This window comes from Alosa pseudoharengus, unplaced genomic scaffold, assembly GCF_046254945.1.
Source record: "Alosa pseudoharengus isolate Yale_2024_CS ecotype anadromous, Long Island Sound unplaced genomic scaffold, YU_APseudo_1.1 YU_APseudo_1.1_scf_2, whole genome shotgun sequence".
NCBI lineage: Eukaryota > Metazoa > Chordata > Actinopteri > Clupeiformes > Clupeidae > Alosa > Alosa pseudoharengus.
Window position 1 is genome coordinate 33321349 of NW_027468663.1, and position 26905 is coordinate 33348253.

The 26905-nt window shown below is 44.9% G+C and overlaps 1 protein-coding gene across 1 annotated transcript; it reads right to left on the reverse strand.

The window, feature by feature from the left end:
- Positions 1-701: 701 nt before the first annotated feature.
- Positions 702-23234, reverse strand: rnf38 (ring finger protein 38). The gene is made up of 13 exons (XM_076294676.1): positions 22746-23234; positions 21056-21678; positions 12062-12123; positions 6907-7100; positions 6215-6476; positions 5612-5788; positions 5114-5281; positions 4834-4995; positions 4461-4564; positions 4224-4308; positions 3973-4094; positions 3078-3177; positions 702-2894 (listed from the first exon to the last, which is right to left on the reverse strand). Exons 2-13 carry the CDS (start codon positions 21627-21629, stop codon positions 2832-2834), a joined length of 2073 nt encoding a protein of 690 aa, XP_076150791.1. The 5' UTR covers positions 21630-21678; positions 22746-23234; the 3' UTR covers positions 702-2831.
- Positions 23235-26905: the final 3671 nt, after the last annotated feature.

Consider the following 26905-nt stretch of genomic DNA (forward strand, 5'->3'; position numbering starts at 1 on the left):
AGTGGATATCAGAAAGAAACATAGTTTGGCCATCAGTATAAGATTAAATATCTGCATACAATATTTGTAGTATTTATCATTGTTCTTTGAGTTAACATCAATTGAATAAGACTGATTAAGTAAGGTGCATTATCATAATGTACTTTTTTATTGGCATTGACCTATTTATGGAAAATGTGTTGGAGTGGCCAACAAACTGACCTGTGTATCAGTGTTGGCTTTACACAATGTACTGCCATTATTAAAATGGGCTATCCTAATCTTCAAAACGTTTTGAGTAGTTTTCAAATAGTAGTTTTGATTCCCAAGTGCCACCCCAATAAAAAGTCTGGACCCAGCTGGCCCCCCCTATAAAATAATCCTAGCTACGCCCCTGCCTAGCGGCGCCCCTGGCCCTCTCCTCTCTGTCGGTCGGGGTCAGTCTGCTCAGCTCCAGCTCACACCTGCTGTTCCGCAGTTTTGGTCAGCTCCATCAAAGATCCTTTAAAAGCACCATATCCTCCAGGTGAACCGATCTGAGAAGTGACGAAGGAGGAAGCCAAGGCGATCTGTTCTAAATACTAGGTCACATGATGCCATCTAGTGGTGAGTAGTGGTAGTATCAGTACGCTGCTGTACATGGCTAATCACTCCCAACACTCTTTCAAGGGAGCAACATGAAGAAACTGGTGCATAGAAGGGGAAAAGACAGAAAACGGATGGAAAGAGAACATAATGTATTTATTATTGAACCACCCTTTGAGATCCAAAAGACTGGTACCAGGAGTTGGAAAAAAAATGCACTACTTAGTAAAGCATCACTAGTAATAACTCTGATAAAAAATGTACAAATGTCTGTTAAAAATCTTTTATATCAAGCCTTCAAATGATTTTGGTTACAGATATTATACATATGAAACAACATGTTAAATGATACAATTGTTTTTTAAATGGGAAAAATAAAAAATACAAACCACACCAAAGCAATAATAACAAAACCAAAGTAATACCAGATGACAAAATATTGGTGCAGGTTTAGATAAATAGTGAACATGAGGTAACTGCTAGTGTACCAGGCAGAAATGAGCTCCTAAAGCATGAGCCGACGGCGGAGGACACCAGCACACGTGTCATACGGAATGGCAGAGGGCAGCACATGGACACACGTCACCACGGTGACGACCTATGACACTGATGCTGAGAGCGGATGAACAGCTAAAGGCATCTCTCATTAAGACACTGTGGGCTCCGGCTGGCAGTTCCACCCCTGAGACACCTTCACATCCTGTCATGCTGCCGGCAAAATGCATTTTAAGGATTTGTAACATGAATATAAACTTAATCACACAACCTCATTGCTGTAACGGCTCTGAGCTGGCTTCATGACAGACAGGTGACGTGTCAAAGGGTGTGGTACTGCACGCGCTCAGTGGGGGATATTGGAGGGAGAAATGGGACGCAGAAAAATACATTAATACTAATATACGTTTGCTGTTGTACCTGTTAATTAATCAGTATTGTGTGCAAGTGTCGAGTTCCCTTTATATTCATGATGCTACAGTGTTTGATTTCGCCCTGTGCACACAGAACAAAACACCCAACCCCTGTCTACCTAACTAACACATTAAGGACTTCCCCTTGTGGATCTGGCAGTGACTCTGTACAGACCTTGACAAAGTGTTTGTTTGTGTTTGTGTGTGTGTGTTGTTACTTAACCTCTAGAATCTTGCTCATAATGACTACAGTTATCAGATCCAAGAGAGTAAGAGAAGAAAATGAATGTGCTTTCAAGGACTGAGTGATTGAAGTATGAAGGACCACTTACTGACAAAAAAAATCTGCTAATACCTCATGCCTCCCCACCAATCACACGCTGTGTCAGTGTGCACCTCAGCCAATCAGAGCAGAGCAAACCGAATTAAACAGGTTAAGCCAGTGTACTGTACCACGCATACTGCATAAATAACACACACATTCACTCAACTCTTGCTCTCTCGCTCTCTCTCACACACACACACACAAACACACCATCCTCACACATGCCCACCTCACAGTATTCCAACTCCCTAAGACTGGTAGATCATATAGCCTCTCAACCATTCCCCACCCTTCCAAATTCATCTTAATATATCATAAAATCTGTCATTTCTCAGTTTTGGAAGAAAAAAAAACACACACCATTACTTTTTTTTAAATTCATATGAAAGTTTGTGGTTATTTTTCCCTCTATATTGATAGATACATTAATATATAAAAATGCACATGCACGCGGAGCCTACAGCCACATTAACAAGTGCGCTCGGATACCCAGGAATGTTAGTGCACAAACACGCACCAAACTCACCCACACTGTGTCACTCACACCCACACAAGCACTAGAGACCACAATCGACCAACCGCAATAAAAAAGGAGAGAAAAATAAAATAAAAATAATAATAATGCATTTGACATCAGAACAAACTATTCTAGAACAGAACATAATCAGGAGGCATAATTACAACCATTATAATATTAATAAAATAAAGAGGACTATCTTTGGACTTCCACTCTCAAGAGTTAGTGACTAAAACAAACCCAGACAAGTATGTATATGTAATGCAGAAAGACAGACAAAGAAAAGTGCTCACAGATGAGTGAGGAGAGAGAGAGAGAGAGAGAGAGAGAGAGAAAGATAGAAAGAAAGATTGGATGTAATTCATGAGATGAATGAACTGTATATACACACGTTGTGTCTAGGGTTAGTGGGTACAGCGGTGGGTACAGCTCAAAGTATGTGTGTGTGTGTGTGTGTGTGTGTGTGTGTGTGTGTGTTTGTGTTTTTAGGGCAGGGTGACTCAGGTTAGGTCAGAGGTCACTCTGAATCACGCTGCACTTCAGAGGCGTCCGCTCGGCATATAGGACAAGTTCTGTTGGCCTGCAGGAGAGAAGGGACAAACCATCAGATACACAGTTCACGCCTTTCTTTGGATCTCAAGGGTCACTCTCAGTGAGAATTCAGGACAAAACTATGTCGACAGCTAGATTGCTTCTGAATATTCAAGTGCATTTGAAAATGGGACATCCATTAACCATAGTGAACACACACACACACACATACCTTGAGCCATTTGTCAACACACTTGGCATGGAATTCATGGTTGCAGGGCAGAACTCTTAGGAGCTGACGAGACTCAAAGTCACACATACACACCACACACCTGGTAAGAGACAGCAGAGAGGAGACCAGACATGAGGTCAGAGGGCATCCGACACACTAAGGATTCATTCCTTATAAACGCACATCCGCCATCGCAGCATGAGTACACAATGCTGTGGCTACAATGGCTTTAGCACAGAAATGGTGTATCTAGACCCAGATTCACTTCCTGGCCTGACTCCACTGGGAATTGTTCCCCGTCGTTACATCCTAATGGATGTAGACTTTGGGCTAATTCAGGTTAATTTATCAGACCCGCCTTTAAGCAATCAGCATTGACCACTATTAGACTGCCTCACTAACAGTGCAAGCTGATGTATTAGGCTTTTCCCAAACAATAAGGCAAGATTCCTTGCCCTCAATAAATAACTTTATACATGCTATGGAACCGGTTGCTAGCATTGGTATTGGTAGTGGTTTGTATCTCGTAGTCTAGATCTAATACTGCTACCACTGTTGTAACCACGTTGCAAACAAATGCTTCATTTCAACATCGTCACACTCCGCCACCACCAGTCTGTGATTAGCCTAGGCTACTCAGAATGGCTAATCGGTTCATCTAAGCATCGGCTTTTAAAAAATAAATTAATTAATTAAAAAAAATCACAACGAAAACTCAGCTGGGAGCAACAGGTGGGTGGAGCCAGGCTACTGTTCCCTTACCCTAAAATCGGCAAGATGCAAATTAAATTAAACAGTTTTTTCGAATTTCTTAGTGACAGGCAGATATCTTCACTGATAATTATACACATACAGGAGCTATTTCTGTCAGAGTGTCAGGGTTTTGTGTACTTACAGCGTCTGCTCTGACTGATGGTTAGTGGGGTTGAATCTATAGGATGGCAGCTGTTCTATATCTGCTTTCGTCAGGCCCCGTGGCTTGGCCTCTCCAAGACGCTCCGCCAGATTCAACAGGGCCTACAGGCAGACAGACAAACACATTCATCCAACTTTAGAGTTACATCCCCACAGCCCAAGCAAGCCTTTTCTCAATCATTCAGCCAGACACAACACAATTTCTGTATTTGCTGTATTTGCTGAACTGACCTCATAATTCTCCACTTCTCCATCATCCACATCAAGCTCCAGACTGATGGCTGGACCTACGGTGGGCTGAACTGGGAACATGGACCTGAGAGGGAGCGAGGGAGAGACTTGGTCAATTATCCCTACCACAACGGAACCAAAGGAATGGAACATAACATAACTAACAGACATTTAAAATGTCCTAAGTATTGTGTAACGTGTGTATCTATAGACGGGAGAGTGAGAAGAGGGACTCACAGGAAGTAAGGCAGGAAGCTGGGGTGTATTGGAGGAGGGGCTGCTGCCTGTTGGGAGCGGTAGCGACGGCCTGTAATTCGCCGAGGCATGAAGGGAGGGTACGGCTGCAGGAAACAATGACAACGTGTTTGCAAACAGAAGCATGTGGTTCGCTCACCACACAACACCTCTATTCATCACTCTTCCCACACCTGTCTTCACCCCACATCTACAGACCAGGTGGGGAGAACAGTCGTCAAAATGCCTCCAATCAGTGTGCTGGGTGGACTAGTGTGGTGTGGAGCACACACACACACACACACACACACACACACACACACATGTGGTCAGTGGAGTGGTAGGTAGAGCAGTGTGGTAGGAAAAGTGTCCTTACCACTCCAAAGAGCTCCTGTGGCAGTGGGTCGTGGGAGAGGAACTGCAGGGGTGTCTGCGGGGGCAGGGGGCTGGGGTGGCCTGAGGGGGGGTAGTTAAAGCCCCCGCCTACAGACAGGTGCTCCCCCAGCAACTCCACCTCGTTTTCAATCCTCTGCAGGGGCTGCACACAAAGACACAACACGTCATCACACAGCCATGAATGCATGTATATGTGAATGGGTGCGCACGTGTGCGCACATGTGCATGTGCATGTGTGTGTGTGTGTGTGTGTGACTCACCGAGCGAGACTGCTGTGTTTGGAAGGGCACAAACTGTCCTGGCGGTGGGAGGTGAGGGGGGTGATGGGAGAGGTGTGGGGGGTGCAACAGGAAAGGCGGATCACTGGACAGCAGGGAGGGAAAGGCATACGGAACCGGCAAATGCTGAACCGAACACGCCTGCAGCATCTGAGAGAGAGAGAGAGAGAGAGAGAGAGAGAGAGAGAGAGAGAGAGAGAGAAAAAAACACAAAAAAAAAAAACACAGAAAAACAGTTAAGCGGTTTCCTAAAACAGCCAAGAACTATGACTAGTACTCATCACCTTCTCAAAGGCTGCCTGCAGATCCTACAATTTACCACTTTAACCACTAGATGGCAGCAAATACTTTTTGAGACAATAATATTGTCTCAAAAAGTATTTGCTGCCATCTAGTGGTTAAAGTACCAATAACAGTGTGCATGGTGCAGACTACACACGCATAACATACACTGACACACACACACACACACACACTAACCGGAGGTGGCACGCTGCAGACAGGGTAATGTTGACCACTGAAGACGACGGAACAGGCGGGCACCTGCTGCTGTGAGGAGCAGCCCGGGATGTGCTGTCCGCTGCAGAGGGGAGGGGGCAGCGCGTGAGGGGGCATCGGAGACATCGTGTACGAGACCGGCACTGTGCCCTGAGGGAGCTGCACACACACACACACAGACACACACACACACACACACACACACACACACACAAATTAAGGATTCAAGTTGCCATTACACCACCACATAAACAGACTCAAAGATCGACTATGAAAACAGCTGGTGTGCCATGTAGAGCAGACAGCAGTGAATAGTCAGTATGGGACTAGCCGCTGTTCTCAACACATGGCAAACAGAGCGGCGGCTGCTGCTGAATGCCAGGCTAAACACTGCCACCAGTTGGCTGCTAGCAAGGAAATGTCAACAACCAACTTCCTAATCCAACAAAATATACAACATATACAACTAGCCACACACTGTTACTGTCAACTGATAAAGACTAATGTATCTAAGCCTATGTACAAGTATGTATCAGCGTACTGGCATAGATTGTGGGGGAGAGGACTGGCGCTGTTGTCGCTCACCTGTTCGTGCAGGTCCATGACCATGGCTCCCTGCTGCTGGGGGTGCAGCAGGCGTGGCGAGAGCGTGGGGGGGTGGAAGGCGCGGGGCTCCTCCAGGCCCGGGGGTGGGGGGTGCTGGCTGTAGGGGTAACTCTGGTGGGGCAGGGGGGCGTGCGCCGGGTGCCGGTAGTTCTCATCCTGGCCGCCTCCAGGGGAACCATGGTGCGGCGGGTGGTGCCGTGACAACCGCTCGCGCCGGCTGCGCTGACGACGCACAGGTGGGCTGAGAGAAGGAGAGAGGGAGAAAAGGAAGAGAGAGAGAGAGAGAGAGAGAGAGAGAGAGAGAGAGAGAGAGAGAGAATAGAAGCGGTCATCGTAAATGTGTGGACACCAAGATCAGTCGGAATCATTCATAAAAAAACTTTACAGCAAATATAGTGGGCAGCAGAATGTCATCACCACAGGTGTCATGCGTTAGACTATGCCTGGTCTCATGTGTTAACTATGTGTAGACTCATGCGTTAGACTATGTGTGGTCGCATGTCTTAGACTATGCGTAGACTCATAGATAGAGATATAGATACTTTATTGATCCCCAAGGGGAAATTCAAATTCGGACTCATGCGTGGTCTCGTGCGTTAGACTATGCGTGGTCTCGTGCGTTAGACTATGCGTGGTCTCGTGCGTTAGACTATGCATGCTGGGACACTCACCTGCGGCGGTGGCGCGCGGGCGTGTGGCAGCGCTCGGGCTGGTAGTGTGTGTGCGTGTAGGGGTGTGTCCTGCGGGTGGGCGGGAGCTCCCACGGCCTCATGGGGGGAGAGGGTGTCTGGGGCGGCACTGAAGTCAGCTCCAGCACCGAGTGCTGCGACAGACGCTGACGCTTGGGACTCGGACTGTCCTCAGCCTGAGAGCAGACAGAAGGACCGGTGAGGAGGACACACACACACACACACACACACACACACACACACACACACACACACACACACACACACACACACACACACACACACACACACACACACACACACACACACACACACACACACACACACACACACACACACACACACACACACACACACACACACACACACACACACACACACACACACACACACACACACACACACACACACACACACACACACACACACACACACACTCTTCTCAGTCTCAAGCTAGTGCTTGCCCACAAAAATCCCTACCTCTGTTCACAAAAATCCCTACCTCTGTTCAAAGACTACGGTAGTACAACAAGAGGCATGGCTATGTTCTTGACTAAAGTCCTCAGCTTTGTGGTACACCACTTATGACTCACAGTGGAGGACAAGCTTATGGACACAAAAAGGCTACCTGAAAAAAAAAAAATTCTTTCAAAGTGATTCAAGCAAATGTAAGCACCTTGGAGAAACATGCCGACATGCATACAGGTTTGCGAATTGGATAGACTACATAATTACATCCTCCTCAAGCTTATGCCTTCAATTATGGACTGAGTGAAACAACTGCAGCAGACAAACTTTATGTGACCAGCGACTTTTTCATCATCGATGTTTGACAATAATCTTTAAAGTAGGGTCTACTTGTACCTGTAATGGTCATCATGGCATGGCATGGCATGCAAGCTACATGTTTGTCAAATACATAATGATATGTGGGGCCCCTGACATCCCTTACTCCATGTTTTAGGTCCCTGCTGTGGTATCGTTTCAGTATCGGCATCGAGATGGCAGGAATCGTAGCAGTCATAACTTTGGTATCATGACAACACTATTTCCAATGACAGCTTTGGTTTCCCATGGCCTTCACGCCTGTGAGATTAATGGCTTCTTCTGGCAAAGGTGGTTAACGGCATCAAATGCATAAATTATTTAGACACATAAACATGCTGCGAGCCAGCTACACAAAGCACTCTGGCTGGAGCGCAACCACTGGGTTTGCCTGAGATAGAGTGCCTGGGGGCAGGCAAATGACTGGATTGCTATTGCTCAATACATAGGAAGTGTAGACACCACCAAACACACACATTGTCCAAAGGTGAGTCAGACTGGTTCATACCTTCATACTGGTAGAGTCATCACTGATTCACACACGTACCCGTGTAAGCACACACACCCACACACCCATGTGGCAGGAGTTACTGGCTTAGAATCCGGCTCACAGTTAAGCCCCAGTGAGGAGAGACAAGGAGCAGCCGTCGTCACCCCTACCACTGCATGTGGTGTGTGTGTGTGTGTGTGTGTGTGTGTGTGTGTGTGTGTTCAAGGCGTCATCATTACTAACAGCTAACAGGAAACAGCTGGAAAACAGACAACATCCCCCACCCCCAGTTCCTCAATTTCATAATAAAAGTAAGAACCTTCTACAATCGACTATTCACTAGCCAAGTCCAGATAGTTTGCATACGGTTAGTGGTGTGTGTGTGTGTTATAGTGAGAGATCAGAACAGTGGGAACAGAGGAGAGAGAGTGTAGGAGGAAGCACCCCAGCACACACACACAGGTTTGAGCAATCTGGGGCACTAGCCTCATGTCTCCACACACTGGAGGTTGGGTGGTGGTGGGACGCCCCTTGGGGGTACAGAACTGACTAAATAGATTTAGGTCCACAGTGAAAATTAGAAGCCCAGCAAGTAATCAAACCCTGAGGCTGACTAGATGCACATGGGCACACACACACACACACACACACACACACACACACACACACACACACACACACACACACACATACGTCTGAAAAGCCCCCCTATTAACATGAAACATTGATGGATCTGCCCAACTTGGTTTAGGGGGCAGGGAGAGGGCCAAGAGGGACAAAGACACCATGGTGTCTGAGTGTGTGTGTGTCTGTTCCATTCCTAAGCTTACATGTATTCACAGCCCAATGGACTCTTGCACAAGGACTGAAAATCTAGCCATCTATTCTGACTAGGCCACATGTGCAACACAAACACAAAGAGGAGGAGTTCATTCTATGTCCTACACTGTACCATACCGACTCTCTGTGTTTGTAGGGGTTGGTGTGTCTGTCCCTCCCTACTAGGCATCTCTGCCTTACTAGCCACTGGAATTATAACTGCACACATTTTATTTGTCCTGATAGCCATAAACTCAGTTAGCCTAAGCAAAGTGGTGAAATCTCTGAGCTGTTGCTGGGGTAGGTCTACATTAGCTCTCACTCACCATTTCCCCCTCTCTCCCCCCACATTCCCAGCCAGTGAAAGAGCCTGTAGTGCCTCTGTCAAAGAAGCCAAAGAATGGACAGCATGTGCACACAGGCGCGCGCGCACACACACACACACACACACACACACACACACACACACAATCTCAGTTACAGCAGCACTCTACATTCAGGACCTCCCACTACTGTGTGCTATAGTTTACATGGGAAAACAGCCACACACACAGCCTTCACTCTTTTCCACAACCGTACACATCAAAATGGTCTGTGCTGCAGGACTGCGCTGCAAGTACACTGGATGGACACTACAACCTTTACTGCACCCAAGAATACAATCTCTCTCACACACACACACGTGCGTGTACACACACACACACCAAGCAGAACAGCTGTTTTAGGCCACGTCTACACGGAAGACAGGCATATCGTCTTCTTACCGTTTTCACACCTTGCTTCAGAATTCACTATTTTATAGAATTTAGAATTCTCTATTTTATACGGTCTATGCATTCTCCGAAGCAGTCGCGTGAGTAAAGCATTCCCGAGTACAATTCAGTTTTGCACCTTACCATGCACACAGAATTACAGGCCCAGTCCCAGCCCTGTCACTGCAAGCGTCTCATGCTTGATAATCCTCAAGCACACTGTGGATTTTTTACATTTAATTTATATAGTATATTTAGTATTTAGTTTTTCTTATCTTCTACTATCTCTATTGTACAGTGGAGTTTTGTTATATGTATATACTTATATTTACTCTTTCTGCTGTAAGTGCATGTTGTGTGTGATGTCTGTATGCTACTGAGACCTTGAATTTCCCCTTGGGGATCAATAAAGTATCTATCTATGTTTTCAACTGTAAAACTACCAGTAATAAAGTTCATTTTTACGGTTTGTGAAGGGTGCAGTCCAATCCTTTTTTTGGTGAACGCAAGTGCAATTAATCTCCTTTACATTCTTTCGTTATAGTCCGCGATTAACATTAGTTGTTGGCTATTACCGCAAATGCATAGGCTACTAAAAGCTAGTAGGCCTACCCAAGTTCTAGGCTATTCTGTCGCCACATCCCAGACTTTCACATTCCATGTTTGTTTGCAATGGATGCAAAACCGCCTATAATGCTAAATGTCTATGGTGGGACGAATGAAACAGCTGTTTCATTGGTCCCGATCAGGCAGTAAACTCCATGTATTCTAAGTAATTGCACACATATCTGTGTTTATACTATATTGTATGCAGGTGAGACATGGAAAAGTGGTTTTAGAAAGATGAAAATTTATATTTGGGGCTGCCAGGTAGGGGGTTCAAGTTTTGCCATGTTAACCTATGGGGAGACTGACTGCCTGTGGGTCATGAAGGGCACTTATTTGGATGTGCGGTGGCCTTACCCACATAAGAACAGAGTAAAATTACATTTTGTACTATAGAAACATTATATAATTGGAAACATGTGTTATTCTAGCTATATAAATGGCATAGTGAATGTATGAAAACTAGTATTGCTAGGCAATACTTTAATGAGTGTCAGGTTGGCAGCTGGATTTAAGAGTCAGAGGTTAGGGGTGGGCCTGTCGTCACTAAAACGCCGTTTTAGATGGTCACCAGGCACGAGGAAAACGGGGTTTTCAAAAGTACCCACCTTGGAACCTGTTTTCGAAAGTGGACATGGCCTTAGTCTCCAGAGCAAAACTATAGCAGACGGAACTGTTTTCGAAAGTGATCATTTTTGGTCACCTAAAACGCTGTGTTCGTGTGGAAGCAAGGCCAAAACGATAACAAACTTTACCGTTTTCACAAACACGGTCGTCGTGTGGACATGGCCTTAGTCTCCAGAGCAGAACTACAGCAGTGTGAAAAGCACACACACGGCCTTACGCCACATAGGCTGGACTACAAGCTCAACATGCTCAACATACAGTATACCTAATGCCACACATAAGCAAGCGGTTTAACACACACCCCTATTGCCGTTCCATTCCTTTCCACCCCCTCCCTCTCCCTCTCTCATTTCTCTCTCTCCATCCCACTGTGCTCCACAGCTGGAGGTGAAATCATTAGTGCTTCCACCCTCCCCCTTCCATCCCTCCTCCTCCTACCTCTCCCTCTCTCTCTCTCTCCCTCCATCCTTCCATCTTCCTCTCCCTGCCTCTCTCCTGCTCTACCTCTTCTTCTCAGTGTGCCTTTGCCCCTCAGCACTTCCTCTTCCTCCCACTCCTAAACCCTGTCCTTTCCAGCCCTGACCAATCAGAGAACAGCGCACACCGTAAAGACAACCAAGGCTAACCTCACTGGATTAATAACATTAGCAATACGATCAAGTTAACAACCCATTGAAGATCACAAAGTCAAACTGACTAAATAAAAAATAAAGACATTAATGCATTTGAAATGGTACAAAACAACTGATATGCAATAGTTTATATCAGAAGATGATCCTTATTTATGTAGTCTGATTATATGTAGACAAAGAGATGACTGCACAGATTATTTTTCAGTGAAGAGTGGCAGGATGCGTGGGAATAGGAGCCTACCTCTAACACACAGAATGCTGTTTAAAGATACTGCATACAAACACAGACACAAGCGCCACGCGTCACGCTGGGTAGAAAAACAGGCCCACTGAGAGGCTTTGTCCACTCACCCAAACAGGCGCAGAAGACTTAGAGACATTCTTACCTTATCAGCGCCCTCCGCACAGGCATGGTCTGGGTGGCAGTGGTAAGCTCCCCCGATGGCTCCTGCGCAACAGAGAGAAATAAGTCAGGACCACGCTCACAACACCGTTACCGCACACACACACACACACACACACACACAGACACACAGTCACACAGTCACACAGTCACACAGTCACACAGTCACATTACAACAGGTATCTTCCTGAAAAAAAATAAAACAAAATACACTAACTGTAAGAGAAGGACATGAACGACATTCCACAAAAACAAAACTGAGAGTGCTGAGACATCACACACAGTGCTTTACAGCCAGGAACAGTGAGCTGGATTAGCAACACGCCGTGGTGATGGCTGGATTAGCACCACGCCGTGGTGATGGCCGGCGGCACATCGTCACTCAGCCCGGCGGCCAGTGACCAGTCAGAGAGGACGGTAAGGATCAGTAACACTCATCACAGCAAATCACCAAGCCACAAGCCTATTGTTGTTTACGCTTTCTTATAATAATGACATCATTCTCTTGTTTGTGCCATGCGCGTGCCTTTGGCACAAAGAGTAAACATACTAATCCAGGATTAGGAAGTCACTCACCCCTGTCACCACACACACACACACACACACACAGAGAGAGATCTTTTGTTGTTTTTTTAGTTATAAGCCTAGCTGTAAGGAGACCATCTCTGTACCTTCAGTGATTTCACCTCCAAGGGCATGTTTGTGTGCAAGCTCTCTGTTTGTAACTCGGTTACCTCATTCCCACTTATTTGTTTTTACAGACACTTTTTCCCCTCTCTTTCCCTCTGAGTGAGTGAGTGAGTGAATGAGGGAGAGAGAGAGTGTATGTGTGTGTGTGGGTGCGAGCAAGTGTGTGAGAGAGATATGAAATCCTTTTTTCTTTCCATCTCTCTTGATGGTCTGTGTGAAGTTTGGAGTGACTGACAACACAAAGCGGGGAACCAGAGAGAGAGAGAAAGTTATGGTTTCGGTTAGGTTTAAATAAAGACCAGAGAGCTGCCTACAACACACAGAATGTGCAAAACAGGGATGTGTGAGTGACGAGAGACACTACTGTCATTAATTAAACACAATAACAACCTATTTCTGCAAATTAATTTAAACAGGAACAAGGGACTGTGTGTGCTTTAATATCTGTGTGTGTGTGTGTGTGTGAGTGTGTGTGTGTGTGTGTGTGAGTGTGTGAGTGTGCGTGTGTGTGCACAAGAGCGAGACTGGATTTTCCCAAGCAGAATCTGCTGAATCATTCCAATAAATTGTACAGGATGGTGTTTATCATGAGATTTAAGCTTAACTCACAACATTATAAGAACATGACACACACTCACACCTGCAGAACACACACACACACACACACACACACACACACACACAGAGTACACACTCTACTTTTGCGTTTATGATCTTAAGATTCAAAATGTGTGCCAAAATCAGTTGAAAATCTTGAATATAAACAAGGAATACCAGCACAGACGCCTCTGGCTACCCTCCATACGCTGCTGTGCACTTAGGCCCCACTTTGAGACACACTGCTGGCCAAGCCTTTGTCAGCGGCAGGGAACGCATGTACTCATGCCCCCTCTCTTAGTCACACACACCCGGAACAGAACAGAACTGCACAACGTAATGCTACAACAATTATCCTGCAGCTATCAGCATGACACTGCCACAATACAGACAGCCCTGTACGAGAGAGAGAGAGAGAGAGAGAGAGAAAGAGAGAGCGCAAAACAGAACACAGGGACAGAACACAAACCTTCATCCACATTAAAACAGATGACAAAATTCACACACGCTACATCAACATGGCTAAACATGCATACCTCCCCCGCCCCCCTTCTCACACACACACACACACACACACACACACACTTCAGCATGTGAGCAGACAGGAAAAGGAGGAGGCAAGCAAGAGAGGGGGAAAGAAGGAGAGAAGGAGGGGGCACCGGAGGGGAAGGAAAATTAACCCCTTTATTTCTCAACACATTTGTGACACTCCAGCGCCATCCTTTATTCCACTCACACAGACAGTCAGACGGACAGACAGACAGACAGTCAGACAGACAGGCCTCAGGGAAAGAGGAGTGAGATGGAAGGCCCACATTTGTGCTGTAAGGCAACATTCACTGTAGGTCAAGAAAGAACACTGTGAGAACATGACCACTGCGGGGACTGAAAGTGATCGTTAAGAGTGCTACTGGCATGGCCAGCAACTATCAGGACACTGGGGTGGCTACATTTAGCAGGGTAAGGGAGGTGGGGGGAAAATAAAAAAAGGAGGGCGGAAGGGAGGAGAGGAAGAGAGTGAGAGAGAGAGGGAAAGAGATAGAGCATTGACTGCAGTGAGAAGGAGAGAGGGGGAGAAAGCAAAGGCAGGAGAAAAGGGGGAAAGCTGGGGTTGCCATGGGGGATGGGAGTGAGTGGACAGAGGGAGAGTGGGAGGCATGGAGGGAGGGGGGGGAGAGGGAGAGAGAGAGAGAGAGAGAGAGAGAGCAGAGAGAGAGAGAGAGAGAGAGAGAGAGAGAGAGAGAGAGAGAGAGAGAGAGAGAGAGAGAGAGAGAGAGAGAGAGAGAGAGAGAGAGAGAGAGAGAGAGCAGAGAGAGAGAGAGAGGGAGAGAGGGAAATGGATAGAAATAGCTGATAGCTGTACTCTAAGGCTCACACAAAATCAATACTAGTCAAGAGGGAAAACCACAACCCCACACCCATTCTCTCGCTCCTTCTATCTGTCCAACTTTCGCCTTTCTCACCATCTCTCTCTCTCTGTTGGTCTTCACATTTCACACTCATCCAGTCCCATCACATCTCTTTCTCACTTCATTTCTCAAACACCTCCCGCTCCCTCTCTCTTTTCTAATAGAAGACGGTGAGATTTCTACAAACGTGCGACATCCAGAAGTGCCATTTCATCTTGTGAAACAAAACATACTAGAATCTTCTCAGCAAGACCACCCCTTGCAGAACCATCTTAGCCCTTTTACAGTGTTACTGGGTGTGCTGTACATTCACAAAACCTAGTCTAGTGGTGTGTGGATGTGTGGGTCTATCCATGTGAGTTTATGTCCGTATGTTCATACCAGTCTGTCAGCCCTCGGCTGCACTGCATGAGGGGAATACCCACCCACCCCACACACCCACCCCAAGCACACACACACACACACACACACACACACACACACACACACACCTCCACTAAGCCTATGCTACTCAGCTGTCACATGCAGATAGCTGACACTCTTACTGACTCTGTTTTAACTGTTAAAGACCATAAGTCATAAACACCAAACAAACAGAGAGGCAAGTGAAATAGAGAAAGAAAGAGAGAAAGAAAGAAAGAAAGAAAGAAAGAAAGGAAAAAAGAGGGAGAGAGAGTGAGAGAGAGAGAGAGAGAGAGAGAGAGAGGCATTTCCGACAGAAGCAACAAGAGCCCATGAAAAGACGGAGTGTCTCTGAGTACGGGTGAGCTTGTGAGTCAGAGTGTGTGAGTGAATTTGGCTGGGTCTCTCAGGGTCTGTTTCCCACTCACTACTCTCAGAAGAGGAAGGGGCGCCAGAAAACACTCCCTCCTTCCTCCACACACACACACTTTCTCAATCCATGTGAAGAAACATACAAGTTTCTTACCACGCCTTCTGCAACATTACATGAAGCTGAACCACTCAGTTTAAAGTAAGATTAGCTCACAACAAAAGTTTACTTACAGACTCTATAAACGTAGATCTGACATTGAATTCATCTTGGTGTCTTTCTTTCGGAGCCAACTACGACTTCTACTTCTGAAGCCAACTACTTCTCACTCCTTTACTTCCGCCAACTGAATACTGGTCAACATAAAAATCATGCATTAGCAAGAATAAATGGTCCAAAGAAGCCTTATGTAGGTGAGCAAGAGAGATGCTGCCTGAGAGTTTAAAAACAATCTTAGCCCTGTTTTTGTGCAGCACTTCAGCGCAACACTGTTACTGACCAGTCCCATCCAACGCCACTAAGAGTCCTTGAGATGACAGATGACTGTCCTTGTGGTCAGTGCTGTACACCAGTAGCGATATCAAAACATGCAGTCTTAAAAGGCCATCCTCATGACAACGGAACTTTTGCAAAAAAAAAAAAAAAATGTTTTATTGCGTTTTGTCGTGTCTTTTGTCCACACGACAAGAAGCCCCAAGTCAAGAAGACTTTTTTTAAATGCCATCCAGAGCTGAATCTTTTGAAAATGCAACCCATAGATCACAGTCCCAACTTTAATCAAGAATCTTTCTCTGTGAAATGTCCAAAATCCACCCTACAAAGTTTTCATTGCATTCCTCAATGTTATTGGGGCTGCAACTAACAGTTAAACCATAAAGACATAGGATTTCAACAGACATATTTACATGCCTTGGTTTTGGGAACCCTACATGATGTCGACATGGTTTGAATAAAATCTGATGTTGCAGTAACAACCTTGTCTGATTTGACACAGAGAGTCATTTCTAATTGTCAAGACTATGGTGACTGATCCTTTTGATCCATTTCCACGATGGGGAGGTGAGCTATTACAAACGTCAGTGACAAAAGCTCTCTCTCGCTTTGTTTGATAGAACAAGAGATGCTAGCAACCTTGGGCAGGGAAATTCACTTCGATCTAGAAAATTTGGCTCCTGGAAGACAGTAGGATTTAGATTATTATCTAGGGTATTGAAGTCAAAATCACTTACTCACTGAACCCACATAGCCTACCAACTCCAGTCAGCAATTTAAGGACATTGTCATTCTTTTGTGGACATAAGTGCAAGCATTAGATAGTCAGAGGTCTTCAAAGTTTTGCAGACAGTAGAGGGACCTAAATTAACCCACATACTGTATACAATTGTGCTGCTTATAACTGGGCCAGCTATACTGTGCAGGACAGTCTACAGTGCATGTGTAAAACTATGCTAATGTTATACAATGCTTAGGCTAGATAATAATATTGACAGATTCATACATTTATAGAACAAGTTGGTCATTTTTGTCTTGGAGCAAAAAAAAATAGGATAATATAATTTGGCAGGTCCCCTGGTCCTGGAGGGTCATGAATTCCCTGTTGAACATCTTACATTATGTTTACAGCGACACTCGAGTTTCCAATCAACTTATTCTGCTAGAAGAAATGGGAGTCCGAATTAAACATGGACAGTTTCCTAATCAAGGGAGCAGGGGTGAAAAACTCCTACACAAATGCTACAGCTTTTAACTAGATTTTGTGAATCCACGTGGACGAGGATAAGTTCCCAAAACGCTATTGCGTGGATGTGAAACTTTTTGAAAAGGCAAGGAAAGCGTTGTTTTGAGAACATTTCATTGTCGCATGGATGGCCCCTGGGTGGGTGACACCAAACCCCAGTGGCGCGGCTCTGGCCTCATCCTGTGGGGCAGCGCTGCGGTGAGCTGCAGGGCCGCGGGCTGCCGGGGCTGAAGCCTGCTGCTGGAGGGGCTCTTCCTCTGTGGCCCCTGGATGGGGGGGGGGGGGGCCTCACACACACACACACACACAGATATTTGCTTTTGGCCAGTCCAGCCCAGCCTCCCCCTCATCCCCCCAAAAAAAGGCAACTGTGTGTGAGTGGTTGCCAGGAGACAAACAAAGGAGGGAAAAACAAACTGAGCTTTTGTTATTGTAATGGAGTAGAAATGGGAGGATGTGGGCACCATTAAAACGATACCCCGCTTCAGATAAAAGAACAGAAGGATGGGAAAAAGAGGGAATCAAAGAACACACATAGGCTCCATACATAGACATGCACAAGCAGTAGGCCTATGCCTGCACATAGTTACTGCGTTGTTCTGTAACTCAAGGCTGACATACTCCTAAACACATTACATATTAATAGAGATACACTAAGACTACCCAAAAGAAAAGAAAAACAATTGTGTCCCTTTTAAGTTTGGCCAAGGTTGGTTTATAGCATAAAATGAAAGCACTTGTGGCTAACTAGCCTGAATGTTAGCCATAGAGACTAGCAGCAGTCTAGCCCATGCACACATTCCCTGGTTCCCACAAACAGACAGAGCAAAACGTATGGAGGGAGAGAGGGAGAAAGAAAGGGAGCTTTTCTCTCATTCACTCCAAGAAAGGGCAGGAAAAAAAACACATAAAACGGGAGAGAAAAGAACAAAAGGGGAGCAGTTGGGCAGAAGTGGACACAGGTGACAGGTGTGGGGAGTGGTGGAGAGAGGGAGGGAAAACAGCCTCATCTATGCGTGCGTGGGCGTGTGTGTGTGTGTGTGTAAATGGGAGGCAAGAGAAGGGACCTTGAGTTTTAAAAAAAAAAACTGTTTACAGTGGTCCCGACTCCCTAGATGGCACTGGCCCATGTATACGTCCTGCCTCAATGCCCATTTCTCTCTTACTATAGCTACTATTCACACCTAATGGTGTCTTATCAAAACAAAGTCATCACCAGAAGATGAAACATTCATATAGGCTAAGGATTGCTACATATGCATATATACATATCTTAGTAGCAGTAGTGTAGCGACAGTCTGATCTCTCAAACACAATGTGCACGGCCTGTAATCTATACTGGACTTTGAACATTGGCTATGCTGTGCCTTCATAGGGCCCTTTCTGTCCTGTCCTGCACACATACATAATCTCTTACAGTGGATAATGATGCAGGAGGGCCAGTGGAAACCACACTGAGGTGTGTGTGTTTGTGAATTTGTGCACGTGTGCACGTCATCACAACTCAGGATCGTGGGTGTGTGTTTGGCATGTTAAAGGAGCATTGCAACAGCAGCCAACCCCCAAGCTGTAAGCTTATGTGCATATGTGCCTCTGACACATTGGAGTCATCTACCAGTATGTGCAGACATAACAAACACAATGAGGATTATAGATGTTCTGGAGCTACTTGACCAATGAAGCTCATAAAGCTTTGCTGATCCTTCAGAGACATTCTCTTACACATGCACAATCACACACTAGTAGCTATTATTAATACATGTGATGACTTCTCCTTTCCCCTAAGCCTCTCCACACCGGCACATCTGATCAGGATGGCCACTGCAATAAGACCCAATGCTGTCTCCCAATCAGCAGTGGTGTGTGTGTGCGTGTGTGTGTGTGTGTGTGTGTGTGTGTGTGTGTGTGACGCCAAATGCTTATCGCTAGCTTCAGCAGAGAAATCAAGTTTGTTGGCATGCATTTAGTCATCTGAAATAGGGTGAGAAAGAGAGAAATGAAAAAATACCTACAACAGCACGACAGAAAAAAAGAAAAAGGGGGAGAGAGAAGCTACAACACAAAAAAAGAGAGCAGATGGGGTTTCCTCCTGGGAGTTTTGAGTGCAGAACTGAAATAATTATCAAACAGGAGCTGGAATCCAGGTGGGTAACCCAAACCAGCTACTGTGACAAGAGTAATCTGATCAGTCTCCATAGTAACCTACACCTGCTGGCATCATACTATCCAAACCAGCTACCGACACTGCAGTCTGACCCCCATCTGCTTCACCATGGTAACCTAGTCTCCACAGAAGCACAGAGGTAGCCTTGAGTGCCCATGGCCATCCTCACACTAACCTGATGAGTGTGAATCTGCAACCTCACAATTAATCACATAAACACACAAATCCTCTTTGAGAATTCCTTCATTCAAATCATTCTGCGTCTTCTTCAGGAAGAGCCCACTGAAGATGGATAAGTCTGAAAGCTTTATATAAACACTTGAAAACAGCATCAATTCCAGTGGAATCAGTATTATATGTGGATCTGTAGATGTAGCGCACAGTATGAAGATGCATACCCCACTATGAAGCGGGGCAAGGTGAAAGAAGCCTAGTTGTTTGATACTCATCCAGAGAGACAGGTATTTCCAGTCCTGCACCACTTTCATGGTGTGCGTTAGTGAGTGCATGTGTGTTTTCCGTTTCTGTGTATGCCTAGTCTTATATAAGCATGAAGGTCAGCAGGCCACCGGGCCAATTCTCAACTACCACCTTTTATCTACCAAATGGGCGTGCGATAAAACTATGAGACAGATAGTCATACGACTCTTCTACAAGGAACTACTTGAATAAAAGACATTAGATACACTAGGGTAGTGTTTAGGTTTGGGTACAGTGAATTAAGTCAATCTGGCAGCCAAGTTGAGCCTCAGAAGACTTAAGACTGAAGCCAGATTCCTCTCAACCCACACAAAGGCCAGTGTCTAGTGCTCTTAATGTTTTGTTTTTAAGGTAGAGTGGAGAGAGTGCTCATCATATGAGCTGGGAAAGGCCCGCTGTAGAGCCAGATGCACTCTCCTCACCCGCAGCTACAAAGCCCGGCTCTGTCTGCACTCATATCCAGGGTGGCCATGGCCAATATGCAGCGCCTGCCCAGGCCTTCACGTCACATTGGTTACAGGCCAATCATCCTCCTCACAGAAAATAACAGGATCCTATTTGTGTCTCAGGTGACCAGGAGAATGTCTACAAACCAAAATAAGAAGAAACAGGCCACCCCAAAACTCATGGGGGCCAAAAGGCTGTCACTCCTGTGTTCCAACTTCACTCTGAACCATTCATAGTGGGATCAGTGCACTTATTTAGAAACTCACTACCCTGTGACATTATGACTGGCTGCAGTAGGCACACAGGACAACTCTTTTTCAGAGCAAGAAGAGACCACTGTCACAAGTCAAAGCAGACATTTAACACTAAAAATAAATGTGTGTAGGCCTCATCATAGGTAAGCTTTCAGGTCATAGAATACTGGTTCAATAAGTATAATGCTGGAACCTCATCACAGCAGCTTTGTGGTGTGCATTACATTCGGGGGGAAATAGGGGGGGGGGGGGGGGGCGCTCTCCCTTCTCCCTTGTCAAACCCGCAGCCCATCCCCCTTCTGTGGCCAGCCCCTTTGCACATTTAAATCGCCAGCGTCTCACGGGCAGTGTCCCGTGGTCATCGTAAATCACCATGCACAAATTAATTTGAAAAATGTAAAGCATGCGGACAGCGTGGTTGCTTACCTGCGCCAAGGCTTCTGTGAGCGCTGGGGCCTGAGTGTCTGTGTGCACCAGGAGACAGGATCCCTCCAGGGGGGCGTAGATTTTCCGTGTGACCGTGAGCACCGAACGGTACACATCCGGAGTTGTGCTGCTGTGTATGGCTCACGCCGATCGCTCCGCCAGTATTATAAATGTTACTACCGTTGTTGATGCTGCTGCTGCTATTGTTGTTACCATTAGGTACTCCACTCACACCACATTGGTAAAATCCAGACCGCGAACGCGATCGAGTCCTTGGTGGTTCCGTTGCCATGGGAGGGGGTTGGTGGTGGAGCGAACTGGAGAGGTGGGAGGACGTGGGAGGGGATTGCGACGGAGAGGAGGATCCGAGAGCTAGAGGGAGCCTGGCGGCGGTCTGGCTATGGTTTCGAGCGCCTCTAACCACCTCCGGTCCCCCGTGCGATAGGTCTTGTGAATGTCCCCCCGTGTCGTCACATAAATGTGTCCGTTTCGGAATGGGCTCAGGGGTTGCGGGGAGTTGGGAACAAACGCGGGGCTCTTGAGTTGTCGGCTGACCAGTGGTGGCGATTGGCATTTCCTTTGGGGGGTTTCCTTTCCTTCGTTTTTGCTTCCTCCAAAAGGCACTTCAAAAAAGTAGTACAGAAAAGTGTGAGCAGCCTGACTGTGGGGTTACATACAACAGTATGCCACTCGCCGAAGGTACACTCAAGTTGTTTTTTATGTTTTAAATACACTAGCTCATGAACTCGTGGTCTGACTACTTTAAGAGCCCCTTTTGTTTTGGTGCTTCCCAGACGCTTCAATCATCCAGCCCCTTTCCCGTAGTTAGCATTAGCTAGATACGTCGCGTTTTCAAGTTAATGACTAGTACAACGGAAAATCCTTTTCAGTCCCAACTGTTACCTTGATGTATGAATCCCCTTTACAGTTTATTTAACTGGTGTACATTCTATGTAAACACACTATGTCCAACGTCAAAAAAATATCTGGAAGATGAAACTGAACCCTTCTTTCTGACCAAATACCCCGTGAACTAGAAGTAACGTTATCTATCTTTAGAGAGGTGAGCAGCTAACGACTGCTAGCGAATACTTCCGTAAAGCCCATTCACTAACGTTATGGACGCCTAAGCTAGCTATGCTAAAAAGCTACCGATAGCTTGTTTTCATGAGCAAACACCTCATAAGCACCAGACATAGTTGCCATACAGTGGTATCGACACAACCCATCACGTAAGGCCATTTCACGGATACACGCGGAAGGTAGACTAGTCTATTTTAGACATTTTATCTAGACGTCGTTAACTTATTTTTTAAGTTAGCCTGCTAACAACTAGCCAACACTGAGTGTCGCGCTGGCTGTGGTCCACCTCCTTACGCCAGAATAAACTGAAAATCAACAGCGACGTTTTGTTTTGTATTTCCAAGAACACCAGGTAAAGTTAAAGTTTCACCTACTTCTTATAAACTGTACATATGAACGCACTACCAAGTACACAGACTGCTGAGATAAAAGGACGTTAACGCTAACATTACTAGGCGAGGAATGAGAGCGGTATTTAAAAGTGGTTAACCTCTCACTAATTACACCGAAAGCCAGAGAGAATATGTGAACAAAAACGACCTTCCTTTCTCCGCCCTTAGAACTAAAATGGTCAACTGCAGATGTAGATCTCAACTAATAAACTTACCCAGAATTCAGTCAAATACACGATATTCCAGGCTCCAACGCGCTGGTGATATTTTGAGTGGTGTATGATCCTCCGTTCGGTCGGTGTCAGTGTGAAATGTGACAGACCATCAACGTTAGGCTTTCAGATTTCCGAGCAGGCGTAAAGCATCGAACCCAGAGAAAATGTACGATGTCTCCTAATCGAGTTCTATTGTATTTTCTAGTAAAATACATCTATTTGCAAATATGTTTCAATCTTACTTCTATTGGTGTGGGAATTTCATGTCGAATCAAGATCTTTCGATGTAAGTTAGCTATCTTTAAACACTTAGCCTACGCTGTGTTAGGTTGTAAGAGTCTACTAAATACACACGCATTGTAGCCTATGAATGCTCATTTTCTACATTTACGAAGCTCTAAGTACATTCTCGTGGATACGTAGCTTGAAGCTTCACATGCATATAAGCGTGCATGCGATTGTGGAGGCCTGTAATCCTTTCGTCGGTCGATTGTTTTAACCTGGTCGTAACACAGAGGGGGTGCAAGCGAGCAAATGCTTGCGATGTGAATAATTTACAAATGATGGATATTACCTATCCAACGCGCTTATGTTGCAAACTGGCTTGAAACAACGTATTGTTATAATACATACTTTTCTCTGTGTTTTTCTTTTGTCTTGTGTTTGTTTAGTCTTTTTTCAGTGGGATGCGTCAGTGGGATGTATCATTGACATTTGCCAACCTCTATTTTCCTTTAAGCTTGCCATGCCAACCCAAAATGTACAATTTTGAAAAACATAGTAGGCTAGTTGAATTTATGATGCATTAGCCATTTATTTCACTGACGTAGGCGTAGCTAGTCTATGACTATCAATTAAAATGTTGATAAATCTTTGGATTAAGACAAAGGGCAACACGATGTTATTGCAGGTCTGGTTAGTGTCATGATTTCCATGCTAGAAACTAGGCTACCCCCGCAGAGTGAATCTCAGTGACCAGCTCTGATGCGTTTGCTGAGCCTACCACATTGATTGACAAGTCTGGGACCATAGTGTAGCCTACCCGGACACAACATAGGTGAAAACGGTCAAATAGGCTTCAGAAATTCCTATTTGGTTTACACATTGTTTGATACTGCCACTGGTGTAGTCCGGGTGTTCTAGAGTATTGTAAGAGCCACGTGGTGATCATAAATTTATGGATATGGATAGAATAGGCCATGTGTGTATTGGATGATCACACGAAACATACACCACAGTTCATCTCACCTCGCAAACACACTCTAGCTTGTTTTGTTCTCATTTCACACTCAAACCAGCCTCCCTCACACACAGGCCTTTTCTCTACCACACCCCTCTGCACTTTGATGATATGCAAATGGTGTTTTGCCTCTTCTTCTGTTCCCTGGCTGAGCTAAAGGCAATACACTGCAGTCAGATTGGGAAAGGGAGGGATAGAGGATCAATCTTTCATCCTGTGAGTGTCCGATAGCCAGCAGATAGTGCTTGGGTGTGTGTGTGTGTGTGTTGGTGGGGGCTGGTGCAATGAAAAAGAGTGGCACAATGGGGGTGGGGAGGTGTGTGTGTATAGAAAGGGGGGTACCTCTGACATGTTCCCTTATTGGTTTGTTCAAATGTTGGGGGGAGGGGCACATCACACACACACACTCACTCACACCAGCTGGACTAGGGGGACCAGAGAAACAAAGAAGGGAGAAGAAGATGGAGATATGTGTTTTAATATGAAATATTCAGGCTTTAATTAACATGCAGTTAGTTGGGTGAGGGGTGATTCTTGCACAGATTTAAATAGAAAGAAAAGAGATTGTGTTGGGTTGTGGGATTTGAACAATCTGAATATGAACATTTGTCCTTGTCTCTGATGCCCTGATATCACAACAAGCCTCAGCTGTGAAAACTGTGACCTTTGTCCTGCGGCAGACCATTTATGGGAATATATTTGTCAATAAAAATACAAAAATAAATCCATTAACATCTAATGCTCTCTCCCATTTTTCCTGTTCAAGAGGATTCCCAAATCCCCTAAATCTGAATATAAAAAAAGAACAAGAAAAGGGGCCTGCTTCTCTATATGGACTCTGGCTCTGTCTTCATGGTGAGTTTTGTACAATATTACCTTTTAGAAAATTTGTGCTGTAATCTACACACAATCTACTTTCATTCAGACATGCACCCAAACACTGTGTTACCCCAGAGCACTTAATACAACAATGGATCTCAAAAGCCCATTCCAAACCAGCTGAACCAGTCCTCACACACAGGAAGAGAGAGAAAATAAAAGCACCAGTGAGAGCCAGCCTCCATGTCTTCTGGCCAAACCCACACAGTGAAATTGGCAGAGTATACTTGGCTGGAAAGTGAAGAGAAAAAAATATAAGACAAAAAAATGGAAGGGGTGATGAACTATGCCAAGAATGCAAAGGCAAGAATCAACACATTTGGGGTCTCAGCTGACTGTAGGTTGAATGAGACATGATCCAATGGGCTTTTCAAAAATGCTGGAGTCCTTTTGGATTTAGAGGATCAATGTTATTTCAGTCATAATACACAATTTGGACCATTTCTGTTTTATGCGGTACAATTCCACTATGGAGTAAGATCCCCACCATCAAAAGGATCCCATTATTTCAGCTCATTCAACTCTGAGACACTGAGATGAGTGCATCTTTATGTGTTTTTTTTTTTTATCTCTGTTCAGTGGAAGTTTCCAGCTCTGAATGTGTTTTTGTCGAAGAGTTCGAAGTGAGATTATCTTCACACATTTACAGAATTATTTCACAATTATTATCTTCACACATTCTCGTCCCTGATTTGAATGACAGGCAAAGGTGTAAAGTCATACTAACTAAATAAAGCTAATCTAAAATGTGGGCAAAGTCATACTAGCTAAATAAAGCTAATCTAAAATGTGGGCAAAATCATAACTAAATAAAGCTAATCTAAAATGTGGGCAAAGTCAATTTATTAATTTAACAGCATGGGTAAGACCTTTAGTGCAAACATAACAACAATGCTCATATGCAACACAATAGCTGTAGTTGATGCATGAGAACTTTGCTTGTTGACATACTTTGCATTTGCCTGGCTTTTAAATTAGGGCCCAATGGGGGTCTGTGTATGCTTATGTTGATATATCAGTTTAATCCTGAAATGTTGAGGGATACATATTTTGTTTTGAATTGTCTTTGTATTCACCACCTGAAACATTAAGTGTGCATGCATGCGTGCTTGTGTGCGTGTGTGTTGCTCAAATTGATTTGAGAAAGTGCCAGCTTTTGGCAAGAAGTAAAACTATGTTGAAGTGTGAGTGTGTCTGAGAGAATGAGAGAAAGCGAGTGGGCTTGTTTGAAGAAGAATGAGTCAAGTCATGTAAGGAACAGATATGAGATGCCTGACTTCTTGCCTCACATTCAGGCGCTGCCTATGACAGTTTCATCATCAAAGCACATGGAGTTAAAGCTGCTTGATGTATCGTGCTTGGCTAACACCAGTATTGTGATGCTCTTGCGAGGGTAAAAAAAAACGTACAGAAAAGGGGCAAATGGTACCATAAACCAAGAGTATGATGGCTGTTAAACTCTTACAATTTGAATTCCAGTTTGGTTTTGGTTTTGTTGCGCTCATTTGTGTAGAAAATCAGTTGGGGTACATTTCACAAAAAAAAAAAAACTAAAAGTTTATGCTGACATTATTGCATAAGTGGCCCTGTTCTTTATTGAACAGAACAAGGAAGGTTATTTGACATGCCATCCTAAATTCTCCTGAAATGAGATTTACACTTAGATTTATTCAATTAGCTCACATTTTTATCCAAAGTGACTTATGAGGAAAACATTCAAGCTACAGTGCCATATAATGTAGGCCTACCTTTACTAAACAAAAACCTAGGTTGACAATGCAGAGCTCAAGGAAATCCAAGGGATGTATTCATAGATATAGAAAAAGGTTATAGACGTTAGGAGACAAATTGGTCTTACCTGACCATGACAATACACATGGAAGATTAATAGTTTCTGTATTGTTTGATAGCATTAATCATGATGAAAGAACCCAGAAGGTTAACCCACTTTTAAATAGTATACAGTCTCCATGTTCAAAATGTAATTTTGTATTCAAAAGTCTAACCCAGGTGTGGATGAGCATTCCCGAAAGGTTTCCAT